The sequence below is a fragment of the Nicotiana sylvestris genome, chromosome 1 (assembly GCF_000393655.2).
Source record: "Nicotiana sylvestris chromosome 1, ASM39365v2, whole genome shotgun sequence".
Lineage (NCBI taxonomy): Eukaryota > Viridiplantae > Streptophyta > Magnoliopsida > Solanales > Solanaceae > Nicotiana > Nicotiana sylvestris.
This window is the reverse complement of record NC_091057.1, coordinates 129,445,876-129,464,780: the sequence shown is the minus strand read 5'-3', so window position 1 is coordinate 129,464,780 and position 18,905 is coordinate 129,445,876. Positions and strand designations below refer to the sequence as shown.

General features: G+C 39.1%; 1 protein-coding gene across 1 annotated transcript; it reads right to left on the bottom strand.

The window, feature by feature from the left end:
- Window positions 1–14,037: 14,037 nt before the first annotated feature.
- LOC104248825 (uncharacterized) lies at window positions 14,038–18,013 on the bottom strand. Its single transcript, XM_009805147.2, has 2 exons — window positions 17,764–18,013; window positions 14,038–16,687 (listed from the first exon to the last, which is right to left on the bottom strand). The coding sequence occupies exons 1-2, from the start codon at window positions 17,809–17,811 to the stop codon at window positions 14,345–14,347; spliced, it is 2,391 nt and encodes a 796-aa protein (XP_009803449.1). The 5' UTR covers window positions 17,812–18,013; the 3' UTR covers window positions 14,038–14,344.
- Between the last annotated feature and the right edge of the window lie 892 nt (window positions 18,014–18,905).

Below are 18,905 nucleotides of genomic sequence, written 5' to 3'. Positions count from 1 at the left end.
CTTCCGCTTCTTCTTCCGTGACAGCTTTCTTTATTGGTGTTGGATTATTTTTAGTTTTTCTTAACTCTTCGGGAGTAAAACATCTTCCCGAACGAGTCAAGCCTTGCACCTCACAGACTTCTTCCTTGACTTCTTTTCCCTTGTACATTACAGTCGCCCGTTCATAGTTCCATGGAATGGCCTTGTTGTTGATCACTGGTAGCTGGGTTACAGGTTTGATAATAACCCGATCTATACGGGCTCCTTCCAAGAATACAATGGGTTTGCTGGCAACCCCTGGTACTATCACTTTCGGCCTTTCTTGCTTTGTGGCTACTTTGCTCGAAGATCCCTTCTCGACTACCACAGATGGTTCATCATCATTTCTGTTCTGCTTAGGTACCGACTTCTCCTCTGTTAACTGCTTATCCGGCTTGGCTTCATGAGACCTGATCATCATGACGGTTTGTGATGGCTTCTTTGTCTCCCCATCAACCTGTACTATTTCTATCATATTAGCCTCCTGATGGGCTGGCATTGGATTTCTGTTGATATTGGGAGCTTCGGGGGTTTGAACCTCGATTTTATTAGTATCAATCAGCTCTTGTATTGCATTTTTTAAATGCCAGCATTTTTCCGTATCATGGCCTGGTGTACCGGAACAATAATCACAGCTAATGGTGTAGTCCAGATTCTTTGGAGGAGGATTGGGTAACTTAGATTGTATTGGTCTTAGCATGTCCAGCTGTCTCAGCCTGTGGAACAGACTAGTGTAGGACTCTCCCAATTGAGTGTAGGTTTTCTTTTTCTGCCCCCTTTCACCCCTAAATACTGGACTAGGTCTGAAACCTGGTCCGGAGTGGGCTCGCGGATAAGGGTAGGTACTTGGTATGACAGGAGCACGCCAATTAGCGTGAGCAGGTGGATGATTGTGTGCTTGTGCATGGTTGATGGAAAAATAAGGTTCCGAAGGGTGATAGTAGTGTTGAGGTGAATTGTGGTGGTGAGTTGATTGGTGAGGTCGATGTTGATTATAGTAAGGAGGTGAACCTCTGGATCCCGACCAAGTTCCTGAATCAACTACCGCTGCTTCCTCCCTCTTCTTTCTTCCGATTCCTCCTACCCCGCCTTGAATAGCTTGAGTAGTCGCCTTAATAGCCGAATAGCTCATGATTTTATTTGTCTTGAGGCCTTCTTCCACCATACCTCCCATCTTCACTACTTCGTTGAATGATTTTCCTACCGCTGAAACCAAATGGGCATAGTAAGTTGGTTCCAAGGCTTGAAGGAAGTAGTCTACCATTTCACTCTCCTTCATAGGAGGATCCACTCTTGCTGCCTGTTCTCTCCACCGGAAGCCATACTCTCTGAATCTTTCATTGTGTTTTTTCTCAAATTTTGTCAAAGATAGTCGATCTGGGATGATTTCCAGATTGTATTGGAAATGGTATGCAAATGCATGTGCTAGGTCATCCCAGGTGTACCATTTCCCATGGTCCTGGCATGTATACCACTCCAAAGCCGATCCGCTTAAACTTTGACTGAAGTAAGCCATCAATAATTCGTCCTTTCCCCCAGCTCCTCGCATCTTGCTGCAGAAACCCCTTAAGTGGGCTACTGGGTCGTCGTGCCCATTGTATAGGTCAAATTTAGGCATCTTGAAGCCAACTGGTAATTGTACATTTGGGAACAAGCACAAATCCTTGTATGCTACACTGACTTGTCCACCTAACCCTCGCATGTCTCGGAACGATTGTTCTAGGCTTTTGACCTTCCTGAACATCTCTTCTTGTTCAGCATTTTTGGCTGGCTTGTCAATTTCGGTCAGGAGGTCAAAACGAGGAGTAGTTGAATGGATTTCGGAGGCTTTGAGGGTGGGCTCCGGGGGGTAATATTGGTTGTCCTGGGCCTGGAATGTAGGCTCACTAGGAGATTTGTGGAGTGTAGTTATGGGAGGTGTCACAAAGACAGGAGTTGCAGGTCGAGGAAAGTATGGAACTGGTTTAGGAGGGGGAGACTGCGGTGTCTGAGAGGTGGTGCCTCGGTAGTGTTGGTAGATGGGGAAATTTGGGGATAATTCAGTGGTAAGATTATCCTGAGTTTGGGCCATTGATAGAGCAGAGTTAGTTGGGTAAGATGGGGGTGACTGCCCTGTAGAACAGGCCCGATACATCTCAGCCATTTGCTGCTTGAGTTTAAACATCTCTTCTTTCATTTTCCCAACATCCATCTCCTCTAGCTCAATACCTGTGTCAACATCTGGGATAGACATACTTTCAGGTATTGGTCCTTTTGATCTCGTGTGATAATGATAATATGCCAGTATACTCTTTAGAGAAACTAACTGCTTGAATTCTGGAAATGAGCAAACTTGTTAGTTTCGAGAGTTTTAACACATATATAATTACACGTTGAGATGCAATGCTCCTAGACAAATAACCCATTTCTATTATGCATTTGCTTGGCTGCTTGTGTCATCCCAGCTTTTCTTGGTCTTTTATTGTTGTTCACTCTTATTTTATTTTATTTTCTTATATATATATATTATTATTTTTTTATTGTGGTTGAATCTATTGTGGTCGAATCTTATAGAGATTGCCTACGTATCATGCCCCCGCATGAATCAGACCTTGCATAGTTCGGACATAAGGCAAACATTTTTATTTATTCTTGAAAATAATACAAAGATGGAACAGACATTACATCTGAAAACCTTATAAGAAAAATGGTTTGAAACACACACATCCAAATCAAAATAAAAGACACAACTCTTAACATCTCTCAACATGGTCCACTTTCCACTTTTGTTGTCAGTCAATGGATTATCTGCTCAATGTGGGGCTTGACCTGGATGACCTCCCAGCGTACGATACATTCTTTCTAACTCCGTTGCCAAATGACGAGCCAAAATAGGTGCATGTTCTATAAACCTTTCATAATCCATCCCTTGGCAGTTCACATAACTTCGAGCGGTGTAAACCGCTAAATCATGGATTTGTGCCCTGAAATCTTGGAGACATTGGTCTTGGTTTTGCAGTTGCTGTTGGCGAGTGTGGCTATATATCTGATACGGTCCTCACGATCTAAAGCTGACTCTAACTGAGCTCGGAGTCTGGCCAGATCGAGTCTTGCCTGTGCCCTTTCTCTGTCGATGTCCGCATGTTGATGTTCTCTATTGTATATCCTCGTCTCTTCCAGTTGTGCACGAAGTTGGTCTTCTGAACGTATCCAATGGTCTTTTTCCTTCTTGAATTGTGCCCTGTCTTCTTCGGATTGCCTTACTTGGCGTTCCTTATTAGATCTGGCTTCTTCGTTTAATTGTTGGATTCTTTCTTTAGCTTTGCTCAACGCCCTTTCGTTTTTTGCAAGAATGGAATCATAATCTTGCATTATTTCAAAAAGATTGGCGATGGTTTTTTGATCCTTCCAACTCCTCATTGGTGTTTCAGAAGCTTTTTTTATTTTTTGAAATGGAGCGTGAAGATTTTCATTCTCATAGGCTAGACTCTTCTTCTCGCCTTCGGCTTCTTGTGCTTGCAAATCTTTCTCCAGACCGAGGCTCCTTAGATTTTCCTTTAGGGCATGGATAGTTGCTTTGTACCCTTTTTCCTTTTCTCCCCAAATCAACCGCTCTTGGATTTTATCACTAAAGGTTTGAACATGGGGTCTTTTTGTTGGCCTTCTTAGCTCGGGTTCTGGTACATCGTCCACGCGAGACCGTTTCTCAAACCACCTTGCATATCCTGGATTTATCTCGCCCTTTGTAGTGTCTGGGACTTGAGTATCACTTTTCAAGTATCGACATCCATTCCACATCTGCTGAATTAGAGCCTCGGGAATAGTGGCTTCAGGGTGTAATTCGATTACTTGCATACTCAAATCTTCATCATCAGGAACTACTTGGTATCTCCCTAGTTGTCTTAGAACTCTTAGTGGCGCATATGGCTGGATGCTTCTCAATCCCAATAGTAGCAAATAACTATTTGAGGTTGACATGTGTATCACTTCCCTCATCGGGAGCCATCCCAAAGTCTACTCAATTTGATTTGCCGTTAAAGCCCTTAGATGAGATACCCAGGCTTCTATCCCTTATGGGGACTTATAATCTTTTATTCTTTCCTCATAACTCTCGATGAAATTATCATTGCTTGGCCCATACTGTATGATCTTGGGCTGATGTTGGAGATGTTCAATCACCCACATTTGCAACAAAATTTTGCATCCTTCGAAGACTTTTGCCCTGATTTACATAAAGTCAACGCCCGATAAATGTTTGAGAGAATGATCGGGACAAGAGTGTGATTTTCCTTAGTGGTGAGGACCTATACAACTTTCGCTGTGCGAATATCAATTGTTTGCTCTTTGTTTGGGAAGACCATGATTCCTAGAAAAGCCACCATGAAGGCGAAGCGACGGTGAATCTGCCAGGTGTCTTTGTTTTGCTTGTTAGTAAGGCCTTTCTCATGAATTTCAAATCCATCTGGCTTTACGAACCTTGAATACAAGAAGTTGAAAGAACAACATCCGTTGATGACATTGCTTTTCCTGATTTGATTACTGATGTTCAGAAGACCGAAGAATCGATGTACCAAGGGAGCCTTTGTGAATATCAGGTTTTGATTTCTTAGACTTCCGTCAAAACCAGCATATCCAGCTATCTCTTCTAATGTAGGAGTAAGTTCGAACTCAGAGAAACGAAAGACATTGTGAACAGGGTCCCAAAATGTTACTAACGCCGCAATCAGATCATCACGTGGTTTAACTTTCATAATATCTATGATATTTTCCAAATGCTTAATGACCCATTTTTGACCATCTTCGCCTAACTCATACCACCACATTTGAAGCTGAAATAGAAACTCGTCTGTATTCGTGGATGGAGTGTTTTATGTGGTGCTCATTTTGTATCTGAAATTTTATTTTAACAAAATTAAGACTCATTTTGAAAATATACACTCAAAAAATCATTTTTATTTATTTAACACTTTTTTTTCAAGATTTAAAACTATTTTTGGGATTTCTTTTTTAAAACAACCCATTTTATTCCTCGGCTCTCACAATGATTTCGATTAGGCTGGTCAACAAGCAAATCCGAGGCAAATGAATGCACAGGTAGAAAGTAGGATGCATCAGGATAGTCTTTTCATTTTGGGTTCACCTGTCCTAGACAGACCCAACCCCTGTGCTGAGTCTCCAAGGCCAAATGTACATGATGCAAATAGACGTTCCTACTAGGGATCCAGTACATGGCTGAGTTATTCTAGGTGAAAAACCTGAGGCATATTGTTCTAAACCTGGCTCACCCAAACGGACAGTTTGAGCCGAAGTGGGGGCAACGTACCGGGAGCACGAAAGTCTACCCGGCCTAGTTACTTGTCCCAACTTCGTCTTATTTGGTATGACTTTAACAGAAAGGTGGGCCACGCGCACGTGTGCACCATAAATTCAGAAGACTCAGAAAGAAGGGGGTTTCGTAGCAGTTGTATATATTCACAAGTCAAATAATATTAAAGCGGTAAAAGCAACATTTAGCATATTAAGCATAAACGTGTAAAAATCATATAATAAATAAAACCAACTATAACAGTTATTTTAAGCTCGAATTCTTTAAACCCTGAACCAGTGGTTCTGGCTTACAGTTTTCACCCATTATCATCCCCAGCAGAGTCGCCAGAGCTGTCGCACCTCCTTTTTACCGCGCCCGCGGGGGCGCGTGGGAGTTTTCTCCAATTAAAGGACAGTCGAAACGGGATTTCTTTGTTTGTTTTAGAGTCGCCACCTGGGAATTTTAAGGCGTCCCAAGTCACCAATTTTAATCCCTGAATCGAGGAGAATATAACTCTGTTTGTTATTCTGCGAACCAGAAATCCTGAGTAAGGAATTCTGTTAATCCGAAAGAAGCTGTTAGGCATTTTCGAATTCCGTGGTTCTAGCATGGTCGCTCAACTATTTTTATTCTTGGCTTAATTATCTCGATTTTACTAAATACATTTTTATTGCATGATTTTGTTACCGCTTCTGTTTAGATTGTTTATAATTAAAGACCCTTCTTCGAATCGAATCACGCGTACGTATATTCGTTATTATATATTATATATTTTTAACGTGAGAAATCGTGTCACGCGTACGTGTACACAATAATATTGATAATATACTTATTATAAATAATTATGTTCGAAATTGTGTTTTAAATAAAAAAAATTAAGGACATTCGCCTTTCTTAAATGGTTAAATAATGAACTGCACATCTCGGGTTTAATTTAACATTCTCTGAGGAAACTCTTTATTAAAAGTTTGCTCGAAGTTGCGCGCACGCATAATTCGAATTGCCTTAAGAAATAATTTAAGTCACGCGAACGTATCCCTAATTTCACAAGATATTTTTGATAAAGTTCTCTTACAAATTGTTATTATGTATTGACCGCGAGCCTTGTTTCACACATATGAATCATATACCTCAAATTTTAAAGAATTAATGACATGAAAAAGCAAACAGACAATATGTAACTAGAACTAACATTTTTTTTTCCGTGGATACAACATTAGGATGTCCACAAATCGAATCGCATGTAAGATTGGGAAAGAACTTAATATGATAAACAAATTAAGAGTTTCCGAAGAATCTTCATTGTTTCATTTAAGGCGAACTCTACTTCTATATATCTTTAACATAAAATGCTACAATTCGCTTATAAATCCCATGTCCTTCTCATATATTAGTTTTAGTCCAAAGTTACAATTGTTTGGTTAATGTTGGCGATGGAAGATAAAAGTCAAGTTGATAAGAAAAAGAAATATTATACGAACTGATTCAATAAAATTGCTTTACAAGCAACGTAGTTGTACGTCTGAACCATTCATAATATTCTAATAACGTAACGAGCTATATCAACTCACCTTCCACATATGGTTATATATATACCCGTTATCATGCCATATATGAACATACAACTTATATCAATCTAAACAAAAATCATATTTTTGACAAGATATACTAATAATGTAATTTCTTTATACTTCCATTCTACTTTACATTTAGCTAACAATATTACGGGATGTAATTAATGGCCCATTTTATGCCATGTTCCCTACCTTGACAATTCAATCATGACTTCACTTAATGAAAATTCCGAAATAGGTGACATTATTACAACACTTATACGAACTTCAAGAGGTAACAATTATCTTATATTTATCAAGTCAAACGTACTACTATATTAATCAACTGAAACAAAACCAAATTTTAAACTAATGAACTTGGACGAATGGAAAACAGAATTATAATTCCCGAACTTCATTTATTTGTCATGTTGAAGTTTTTCATGACAGGAGTTTACAGATATGTACTTGGAAATAAAGGTAGAAGGAGTAAATTTCAGCAGTAGCAGCAGCAACAAAATCAGCAGAATATACCAGTGTTCAACAGATTCGATCAACAAAACAAGACCCGAGGAACCCAGATGCACAGTAACAAGACTTCTTTTAAAAGTTTCAAATTTTTAAACTGAACAAATAGGATCAGATAAATCCGGACAGATTGCAGGAAAAACAGTATTTCTGATTTTCAGACTTTTAGAAAAGGAAAACTGAAAAGCTCTTAATTTCAGAAAATCAGCCTCAATACTAGTGTCTGATGTAGAATTCTTTTTACTGTTTCTGATTTTTTTTTCTTTCTGTTCTCTATCTAATTCTGTGTGTTCTTTTTCTGTTTTTTCTCAGTTTTTCAGATTTCTATTTCTGATTTTTCTCAATGCCTCTCTCTGTGTATCTCTTAATGTCTATATCTGTGTGTATTAAAATCTGTTTTTTTAATCAGTCTCAATCCCTTCTATCTTATACAGGTCTGCCCCTTTTCTTTTCAGTGCTGCCTGGACCCCCTTCTTCTTTTAAAAATCAGAAAATCCCATTAAAATCTGCTTTTACTACTTTAAATCCCATTAAGTGATCTTTTCCTGATTTTCAGCATTCCCATTACCCTTTGTTTCCCATTACTTCATTAAATAATAGCCATTATCAAACCACTATCAGTACACTACTATTATCACATTACCCTACTGTTTCTATCCCAGAAATACCCTTGAAAACCTACTATTATTACTGCCCTTAAAACAATCAGAATCTGATACAAAGCAGATTTTAAAATCTGTTCAAACTCGATTATCTTTCTGAATTAAACAGCTATAACTAATCCTAATCAACCTCCTAACACAGTTGTATCTAAACAACCCTTGTAAAATTGAATTTAAAACCCAACATCACAATATCATTACACTGAATTCAATATAACAAATCAAACTGGATTTCAACATTGGACTAAGATCAAACAAATGCAGGGGCATTGTCAGTATATTGACAATGCTCTGAAATTAACTGCCTAGAAATCAACACACAAATAATTGACAGACTTTCTGACTTATTAAACGAGAATCAACTAATTGGGAAGAACTAATTAACTGACTTCAATGATAATAATCAATTCAAAACAAATAAGCAGGCTATTACAATCATCATTAACGGAAACTAGAATTTACAAAACAACTAATCGACGAACTTAATCGAGTCGATTATACACATTATAAACAATCACAACAAACAGAAATAATGTTATAATTCTGATCAAATAAAACAGGTATGAGATAGAATCATAGAATCAAATAAATCAAACAAGAAAAATTATACAGGCTACTGAAACAGGCAACATTATACACGTAATAAACAAAAGAAAAATAGAAAATACCTCTGAATCTTCAATTTCACACGGACACAGGGTCAACTTGGATTTGGACCTTTGAAATCAAACAGACCTTAGTCGAAGTATTCTCAACTGAAAATACTTCGACTAAGGTCGATTAGACCCCAACCTTTTATTTAATTTGGGGCAGAATCCAAAAATTTGGGTTTTCTAGGGTTCTCAAAGGTTTGATTTGGGTCTCAACCATTTCTGGTCAGATTCGAGGGGAACCAAAGATGACACAAGGGTGAGGGAGGCCTAGGGGTCATTTGGTGTTATTTTGGAACGAAACTGGGTGAGTTCATGTTTGACTCGAACCTTCAAAAGAAGATTCGAAGAACTCTAAGGTGATTCGAACCAAACAAACACCAGATCCATAACGAGGCAGGTTAGAAGGTGCTATGGTGTTAATTAGGAAGTCATCGGAGAAGGTTGGGTTTTCAGACCAACCTTCAATCAAAGATTCGAGACTATGTGGTCTGATTCGAGGGAAACTAACCCTGGATCCGTAAAGAGGGGGTTGGGAGGAGTCGAGGGTGTTCAGGTGGTGACCGGTGGCGTTGTTGCCGCCAGGTTTCAGGCAATGGGGAATTAGGGCGGCTAGGGTTAGGGGTGTGATTTCGGAGAGGACGATGAATAGTAGAGAGGAGGGGGGTGTTTAGTTAGGGGGCCGGGGTAGGGATTTGGATTTATATAGGGATGAGGTGGATTGATCTCATCCGTTGGATCAATTAAGATGCACGGCTGAGATTAATTCATTTAACCAAACGATGTTGTTTGGTTAAATGTTGGGGTCAGGCTGGATCGGGGCAGTGGGTCGGGTAAGGGTTATGGGTAAAGGTTGTAGAATATCAGCCGTTGGATTGATTTAATCCAACGGCCCTTGATAAAATATGACCAAACGTCGTCGTTTGGTTTTGGTTGCATTGGACCGGACATGGGGTGTTTGGATTGGGTTGTGGGGAAATTGATTTTGTTTGGGCCTGGATTTCAGTCCAGGTCCAATTTTTACCCATATAACTCATTTTTATTTCCTAATCCTATTCCTAATTATTAAAAATCCTAATTAAAATTATAAAACAAAATTAACCTTAAAAAAATATTAATTACCTTTTTAATAACTATTTAACACATAGACAAAACGTTAATCACACAGTGAAACATTAAAACTAGAACAAATGCATATTTTTGTGATTTTCTTTAAATTAACTTTTAAATGCATAATTAAATCCTAGATATGCATGCAACATGTATTTTTATTTTATTTTCGTTTAATTATATCAAAGCAAACATTTACGGACAAACATAAACAATTAATAAACGCCACATAAATTCTAAAAAAAATTGCATACTAAGAGAATTTTGTTTTATTTTTTGATTTATTTTAGAGTATTTTTCGTGAGGCAAAAATCACGTGCTCACAGCATGCACCATGGTACCTCCCCTTGAATATGATGCGTTATGGCATCCATCACCAGGGCAAATAGGAAAGGGCTGAAAGCAGACCCTTGGTGCAACCCCGTAACAACCGGAAAATGGTCGGAGTCGCCTCCTACTGTCCTAACCTGAGTCTTAGATCCATCATACATGTCTTTAATCGCCCTAATATAGTCATCCGGGACCCCTTTAACCTCTAGGCATCTCCATAGGACCTCCCTAGGAACCCTGTCGTACGCTTTCTCTAGATCGATAAACACCATGTGGAGATCCTTCTTCTTATCCCTATATTGTTCCATCCTCCTCCTAATAAGGTGGATAGCTTCTGTGGTAGATCGCCCCGGCATGAACCCGAACTGGTTATCTGAAATAGACACCGTCCTTCGCACTCTCATTTCTACCACTCTCTCCCAGACTTTCATGGTATGACTCAGTAATTTGATACCCCTATAGTTGTTACAACTCTGCACATCGCCTTTGTTCTTATACAGCGGAACCATTGTACTCCACCTCCACTCTTCAGGCATCTTATTAGTCTTGAATATAACATTAAACAACCTAGTAAGCCATTCCAAGCTTGCTCTACCCACACACTTCCAAAGTTTAACCGGAATTTCGTCTGGCCCGGTAGCTCTGCCCCTCCTCATCTTACGCATTGCCTGCATGACCTCGTAGACCTCAATATCCCTACAATAACTTAATTCATAGGGGCTGTTGGTATTCCTCAATTCACCTAGCACAATATCTTGATCCCCTTCTTCATTTAGAAGTTTATGAAAGTAGGTCCGCCATCTCCTCTTAATCTGGCCATCCCCCATCAAAACTTTATCGTCATCATCTTTTATGCACCTCACTTGGTCCAGATCTCGAGCCGTCCTCTCTCTCACCTTAGCGAGTTGGAATAACTTCTTCTCCCCTCCTTTGTTCCATAGTTCCTCATACAGACAAGCAAAAGCTGTTGTCTTAGCCTCCATTACTGCCATCTTCGCCTCCTTTCTAGCTACCTTATATCTCTCATTGTTCGCTCTCTTCTCCTCCTCTCCAGAGCTCCCTACGAACCGCAGGTACGCTGCCTTCTTCGCTTCCACTTTATCTTGGACAACTGCATTCCACCACCAGTCTCCTTTGTGGCGACCGGTGCGTCCTGAAGATATCCCTAACACCTCTCTCGCCGCCTTCCTTATACAATCAGTCGTCGTCAACCACATAGTGTTTGTGTCCCCACTACTTCTCCAAGCTCCCATTGCCGATAATCTACCTTCCAACTCCTGAGCTTTATCCTTAGTCAAAGCACCCCACCTAATCCTCGGACAGCCTCATACTGACCTCTTCTTCCTCCTTATCCTAATACCAATGTCCATCACCAAAAGCCTATGTTGCGTTGCTAGGGTCTCACCTGGGATAACTTTGCAATCCTCGCACAACCTTCTGTCGCATCTCCTAAGGAGGAGATAGTCAATCTGAGTCTTCGCCATCGAACTTTTGTAAGTAACCAAATGTTCATCCCGCTTCGGAAAACTTGAGTTCGCAATCACAAGATCGAATGCCTTGGCAAAGTCCAACAACGAAGTGCCCCCTCCGTTTCGCTCCCCAACACCAAAACCGCCATGCACCTCAGTATAACCAACTGCAGACGACCCAATATGACCATTGAAATCTCCTCCTATGAATAACCTCTCCGAAGGCGGAATACTACGAACGATGTCATCCAACCCCTCCCAAAAATGCCTTTTAATCTCCTCATCCAAGCCTACTTGCGGCGCGCACGCGCTAACGACATTTAAAGTACACTCACCCACCACCAATTTAATAGTCATTAGTCTATCATTCACCCGCCTGACCTCTACCACCGACTCTCTAAGATGGTTATCTACCAGGATACCCACTCCTTTCTTACCCCTCAGGACTCCAGAGTACCATAACTTATACCCATCTACGTTTTTCGCCCTCGATCCAACCCACATAGTCTCCTGGACACATGCTATATTAATCTTCCTCTTCTGAAGTATCTTGACCAACTCTATAGACTTACTCGTTAGTGAACCTATGTTACATGACCCGATTCTCAACCTATAGGCTCCCTTGCCCCCTCTACCTCCCCTACCTCTCGTCCCACACCCTGACCTCGGCCCCACTCTCTGTCCCACCCGAGGGCATGCCCTTAATCTATCATCCCAGATTGCAGCCACTAAGACTACGACAAATCTCAAGAAGACTCACTAGTGCACAACAAACAACGAATCCAACTAGAAGGAAACAAGTGACTACAAGTACACTAGTTGAATGATTGAACTATTGTGAACCAAAGTAACCTCAATTTAGCTAACACCAAAAGGGAAACAGTAGAACGGGAGGTACCAACTCCCGAGAACCAAACCTGTGTTGATTTATTGTACTTGATGTAGTTGTACACTCGCACACCGCTTCCCACCACCCGTTGCGGACGCTCGTCCTGGTTACTCTCCTTTGCTAGTGCTCGAGCGCCCAACTTCTCTCCACAACTTCGAGAATTCCCCTGAAAACACAGAAAATACCACGACCCGAAAACCAAAAAAGGGTTGTCACCACTACCACTGGTGTAGCCCTGATAGTAGTAGGGGAAATGTAGGGAAAAAGCAAAGAACTACACAAATATCTAATGAAATATATTGCAAGAACACTTGATAACTACTATAAATTAAGAAATAATGAGTATTCTTCTATAAATTAAACAAATCGAAATTATACTAGATGAAATAGAACCTTAAGTTGATTTAAAACAGTCAAATGTGAATAAAAACTGAATCTTAACGAAAATTTCTTGAATCTCCCAGTTCAAATCAACCAAAAACCAAGTTGAATAAGATGGAATAAAGTTAAATTGATTGAAAATCCGTCAATAATGAATAAAATCAAAACTTTAACAAGAAATTTCAAGAATCTAACAGTAAACAAACCTGTAAGTGACGGAGCAAAGCAAGGGAAAAATTAAAAATAAAGACAGAACGAAAAAGGACAACGACTTTAGCCAAATCAACGGATCGAAACTTTAAAAAGGCAGACTATGAAGAAGAAGAAGATTAATCTCTTCTAACAGAACTTTTCGTTTAGTGGAAGCGACTTTTCGGTTACAAGTATTAAATATGGTGGTAGTATTAAATATTGAAAGTTGGTTATAAGATTAAAAGGTGAGAGTCACAGATGAGAAGGAAGTATACAGGAGCAGTCCTTTTCACGTCATCAATCCAGCTTGATTGCCAATACTGGCGATATTATTGCACATGTAGCTGCATGTCCCAGTTCTTGTTCCTCTTTTGATTCAATTAATTTTCTGTGATAAAAATTGTGCTATGCGTAGCATCCTTGTAAAGGAGAAGACGTGTTGTCTCCTCATCCCTCCTTTCTACTTTTGTATGGTGGATTCTCTTTGCCTATCCTTTTGTTTCCAAAAATGGATATGACCAGTAGCAGAGATACTTATTAGAATTAAGTAGTATCATCTGACCAGTGACCCCGCTTTAAAACTAACATGTAAATATACAATATGTCGACACCATTTGAAAATATTGCGAAGTGAACATCAGTTTGAAGTAGGATGTAAAGCAGTTTAAAGGTCGAATTGTAACAATAGATCGCCACTGATTGTGCAAATCTCTGTGTATGCCTCTAGATGAATGCAGTGAAAATAGCCTTGTAAAGGGAACTTTTATTTTATTTGGTAATGAAAGTGATATGGGTTGAGCTTAAAGAATGAAATGAGGATTCATATCGCCAATCGCCAGCCCAACTTGTTTGGGATTGAGGTGGTAGTAGTAGTAGTTGTAAGCCTTGTAAAGGGAAAGGAAGCATTTGAAGCTATTAAACGAGTTTTCAGAAGAACAAGCCTAGATATAGAAATATGACACTTGATGTACATCATTATCCAATCAATTGAATAGGTTTTTCCACAAACTCACAACCTGACTCAACAGTCGAATAAGAAAAGAAAAACATAAGAAAGGAACATTATCTCTAGTTTGGAAGAGTAGAAAGCAAAGCACAACTATACAATATCTATGGACAAACACTAGAATCATACAAAACAAGACAATGTAGCATACCTGACCCCTGGTGACCAAAAATTGAAAAAGATTAAGAATAGGAAAAATAAAGATCACACCACTAGTAAATTTACTCACTTCTGATCATTGTAATGTTTATCTCAGAGTTTCTGATATCTTATTTGGTTTTGACTTCATTTTTTGATTCAGATTTGGAGTTGGGGGACTTGCCAATGATTGCTTTCTTAGCCTTCACAAGAGACTGCTTCACCTTAGACATAAGGTTGCTTGATTGCTTTGTCTTCACTGGAACTTCTTCTGTTTTTGTTGTCTCCTCAACTTCTTTCTCAGCTTCAGCAATTTTCTCATCTTTTGCCTCTGTCTCTGGCTTCTGAGCCTCTTCAGCTGAAGGTTCAGTAGCATTAGCTGTTGCCTCATCCACTTTCTTCTCAACTACTGCAGCTTCATTGGCTTCACTTGCAGCAATTTTCTCGTCGTTTTTGCTCCCATTTTCAGCATTTGGTTCAATGTCTCTGGAAGCAATCTCCAGTTCTGGAACCTTTTCAGCAACTTCAGATGTTTCGACAACCTTTGCTTCCGGGGCAGCTAATTCTTCCGTCGCAACACTTTTCTCTCTCTTCTCATCTTGATCAATAGTTGTAGCAATTTTCTCGTCCTTTGTGCTCTCATTTTCAGCAAGTGGTTCGATGTCTCTGGATGTAATCTCCAGTTCTGGAGCCTTTTCAGTAACTTCAGATGTTTCAACAACCTTTGCTTCTGGTGCCGCTAATTCCTCACTAGCAACACTTTTCTCCCCCTTATCTTGATCATCAGTTTTCACATCCTTTGTTTCTCTTTCGACTTTTTCAACCTCTTCTTTTGCTGGTGCTTCAGCAACTGTAGCCTTTGGAACCGATTCCTTTTCTTTCTCCTCAACAACAGCATTGTCTCCAGTAACTTCAGCAGGACTGTCCTCATCTGTCTTCTGCATTAATGATCCTAAAGTGGTTGAAGTTGCTTTTTTCGAGCTCTCTGCAAGAAGAGATTCCCCTTTTGGGGCCTCTTCTACCTTATCTACTGGAATCGCTTCTTCTTTTCCTGTAACTGCCTCTGCAACTTCTTGTTCAGTCTTTTCAGGAGCTGGTACTGAAATTTCTTCTATCTTAGGTTCTGCCACTGGAACTTCTGACACTGTTACAACAGCTTTTTGCAGTTCACTGGCCTCTAAATCTGCTTGCTCCTTCTTGTCCTCAACAGCCGCAACTGATTTTTCCACAACGCCAACTGTTGTTGGCTGCTCTTCAGGATTTTCCTTGACAGGCTCATTTTCAGATCCTTTCTCCAAAATTTCAACCTTTTCAGCCTCTGGTTGCACCTCTAGTTCACCTTTGATAACATCAACAACTTGCTCAGGAATACTTTGAGCTTCTGGTTCAGGAGCAGGTTCCTTGGTTAATTCTGGAATATCTTTGCTAGTAACATCCAATGCAGGTGTCTCATCTTGTTTCTTAACTTCTTCAACAGTTGGAGGCTCAATTTCCTTGTCTCCGGTCTTTTCTTCTGATTCTGCTGAAGTAGCAGGTATACTTGGCAGTTCCTCAGCTTTTGGTTTCTCCTCCTCATCAGTTGTGGGTGGAGGTGGCGATATTTCATCAGCATTAGGCTTCTGGTCCTCATCAGCTTTCTTTACCTCTTCAATTGCCGGGGGCAATGGCTCATCAGCTATTGGCTTCTCTTCCTCATCACTTTTCTTTACCTCTTCAATGATGGTTGGTGGTGGTTCCTCTATTGTTGGCTCCTCATCAGCTTTCTTTACTTCTTCGACTATTACCGGAATAGGTTCATCAGCTTTAGGCTTATCTTCCCCATCAGTTTTCTTTAATTCTTCAATAATGGTTGCTGGTTGCTCCTCCATTGTTGGCTTCTCTTCTTCATCAGCTTTCTTTACTTCCTTGGCTATAGTTGGGATTGGTTCATCAGCTTTAGGCTTCTCTTCCTCATCACTTTTCTTTAACTCTTCAGTGATGGTTGCTGGTAGTTCCTCTGTTGTTGGCTTATTTTCCTCATCAGCTTTCTTTACCTCGTCGACGATGGCAGGTGTTGGTGCCTCTATTGTTGGCTTCTCTACCTCATCAGCTATCTTTACTTCTTCAACTGTCGCTGGAGCAGCTTCGTCTGCTATTGGCTTCTCTTCTTCATCAGCTTTCTTTACTTCTTCGACTATCACTTGCGATGGTTCCTCCGCATTCGGCTTCTCTTCATTTTCAACTTTCTCAACCTCTTCTGCTATTGTTGAGCCTGGTTCCCCAGCTTTCGGCTTTTCTTCCTCGGCATCCTTCTTTGGCTCTTCAATTACTGGAGCTTCGCTTTTTGTGTCCTCTATTTTTTCCACTGTTTCAGTAGAAGAAACCACTGGACTAGGGGAATCCTCTTCTATTGGTTTTATTCCATTATCTTTAGTAGGGGGAACACTCTCTACTTCCATTGTCTTACCCTCTTCAAGCACTTCCTTCTCAATTTTCTGCAGTAAACATAAAGAAGCAATGACAACAGAATAAAAAAAGAGTAAGCAAGCAGAAATCAAATGAGAAAATGTTTGAATCCACAGGACTAAAAGGAAAATGAAAAAGCTGGAATATAAATTTTTACTTTATAGAATGGTGAACTGAAAAAAGGAATGAAATCTTGGACATTAAGCTTTCAATTTCCAAGTGTGGTAGCTCATGCACTTCTATAAAGAAACTTAATGGAACACATAAATGTGAACCAGTTAAGAAAAGGACAAATTTAGGGAAATATAAATGGTAATTTCCTCAACAAAGATTGACACTGACATAAAGCACCCAAGGAAAGAGAGAGGTGCATCTTCCAGAGGCTTTTTCTTTGGTGAACTCAACATTTAGCACCAACTTTTGTCATGTTCAAGTTATTTACAAGGTCAAAAGGATAAGAAAGCAACAAGAAAACGAAATATACAAAGAAACAGGCCACAATTCCTACACAAAAAGCAAGATTCTAGGCTTCTGGTTCTGGTTCTCACAAGCAAAGCAACAAATTTTCATCTCAGCAGAGCTATCACTTATCAGACATTTCATCAATTCTTTTGTTATGATATCATGAGGAATAAAAACTAGAGAGTAATTTCATCATCTTCCTTCAAAAAAGTCCTAGTTTGAAGACGGGAAAAATTCAATTGAACTGTTACTTTCTCTTTTACTTTCTCACAGATATCAGTGACTAATAAGGCTTATCACCCTAACATCCTTTATGAAAAAATCAAACTTATAATTCAGTAGAATCTTTATGCTCAAAAGATCTCATTCTTCTATTTTCTTTTCTATAGTTTTCTTTCATAACAATCTAACTTTGTTCTGTGCTAATAAAACTCAACACATAACAATAGGACAGAATTACAGGCTAAAAGTTCTTTTTTTGTTGCTACCAAACAGAGTCTATAGCCAAACAACCAAAAAGAAGTACTTGCATAAAGCTGTCAACATATGTATTTATTCAAAAGTAACAAAACAAGATACAAAAAAAACAAATATATGTGGTAAAATTCATGAGCAACTGAAGAAGAAAATCACAGAAGCTTACCTCAGAGCCAGGTATAAGATGATCTGATGAAACAGTTTCAGTAGCCATGTACAGAGGCTGATGATGATGAAGAATTCAAAGAAATGATCCCTCTTAAACTGATAGAAAATATTCAGTAGATTAAAGAAAGAAAGAAAAGAAAAAGGGAAGACAAGAAAGGAAAAAGAATGATATGGTTGGCAATAGCCCAAGAAAGACTCTCAAAGCATACAGAAGTAAGTAGAGAACCACACTCACATACACTCTCCCCCCCCCCCCCCAAAACCCCACCCCCACAAAGCCAGCTCTTTTGAAAAGTAAGAAACAGGGTGGACTGATGTTCACATGATGGATGACCTGTCAGCACTTGGTGGAATTTACTTTTAACTAATCTTCAAAATTTTCAATTCACTAATCCTAATTATGATGGAAAGATCACTTTTAAAATTTGAATATGAACAAAAAATAATATATTTAAATAATTCGGATAAAAAAAGGAATATGATTCTATTGTGAAAATATGAAGAGGATAGAGTTGTCAAGAATTGGATTAGCATGGTCTCTCTACAGTCACAAAAGCTTCACTCATTGATGGGACCATTTGCATTTGGTGAGTTTTAACAGCCTAATAGTACTTTGGCAAACAGTTGTCTATTTTGTCCACTTTCTACAGGAGAGCCCATTTTGAAATTAAAAAGATACTCCCGATAAGTGATTAATTTGCTTTTAGATTTTGGTTTAAAATAAGTGTTCATTTATATAATCAAGAAAGAATTCAATTTGTTTTTATAAAATTACCCTTATGTACATATCCCTTAAAAAGATTTCAAACTCCTCACATTAAATATTTAATTAAGAGTAGTTTAGTCATACTAGATATTTTTATATAGAATTTTATATTTTCTTAATAGGTATGCCAAAAGCAAATTGATTGAACCGGAGGAAGTACAAGCTTTTTTGGCCCCAATTATTCAGGTCATTTTCATTTTCTAGTGATGCCATCTACTCTTCACCAAAAGATAATTATTTTGTGTCTAGTGGGTTTTATATACTATAAATATAATTTATTACTATGTTTTAATGAAAGGAAAATACAACTGTATACTTATTAGATTTGTAGTTTAGGAGAGGTCCATGTCTTGTATGACGTTTAAAAAGGTTCT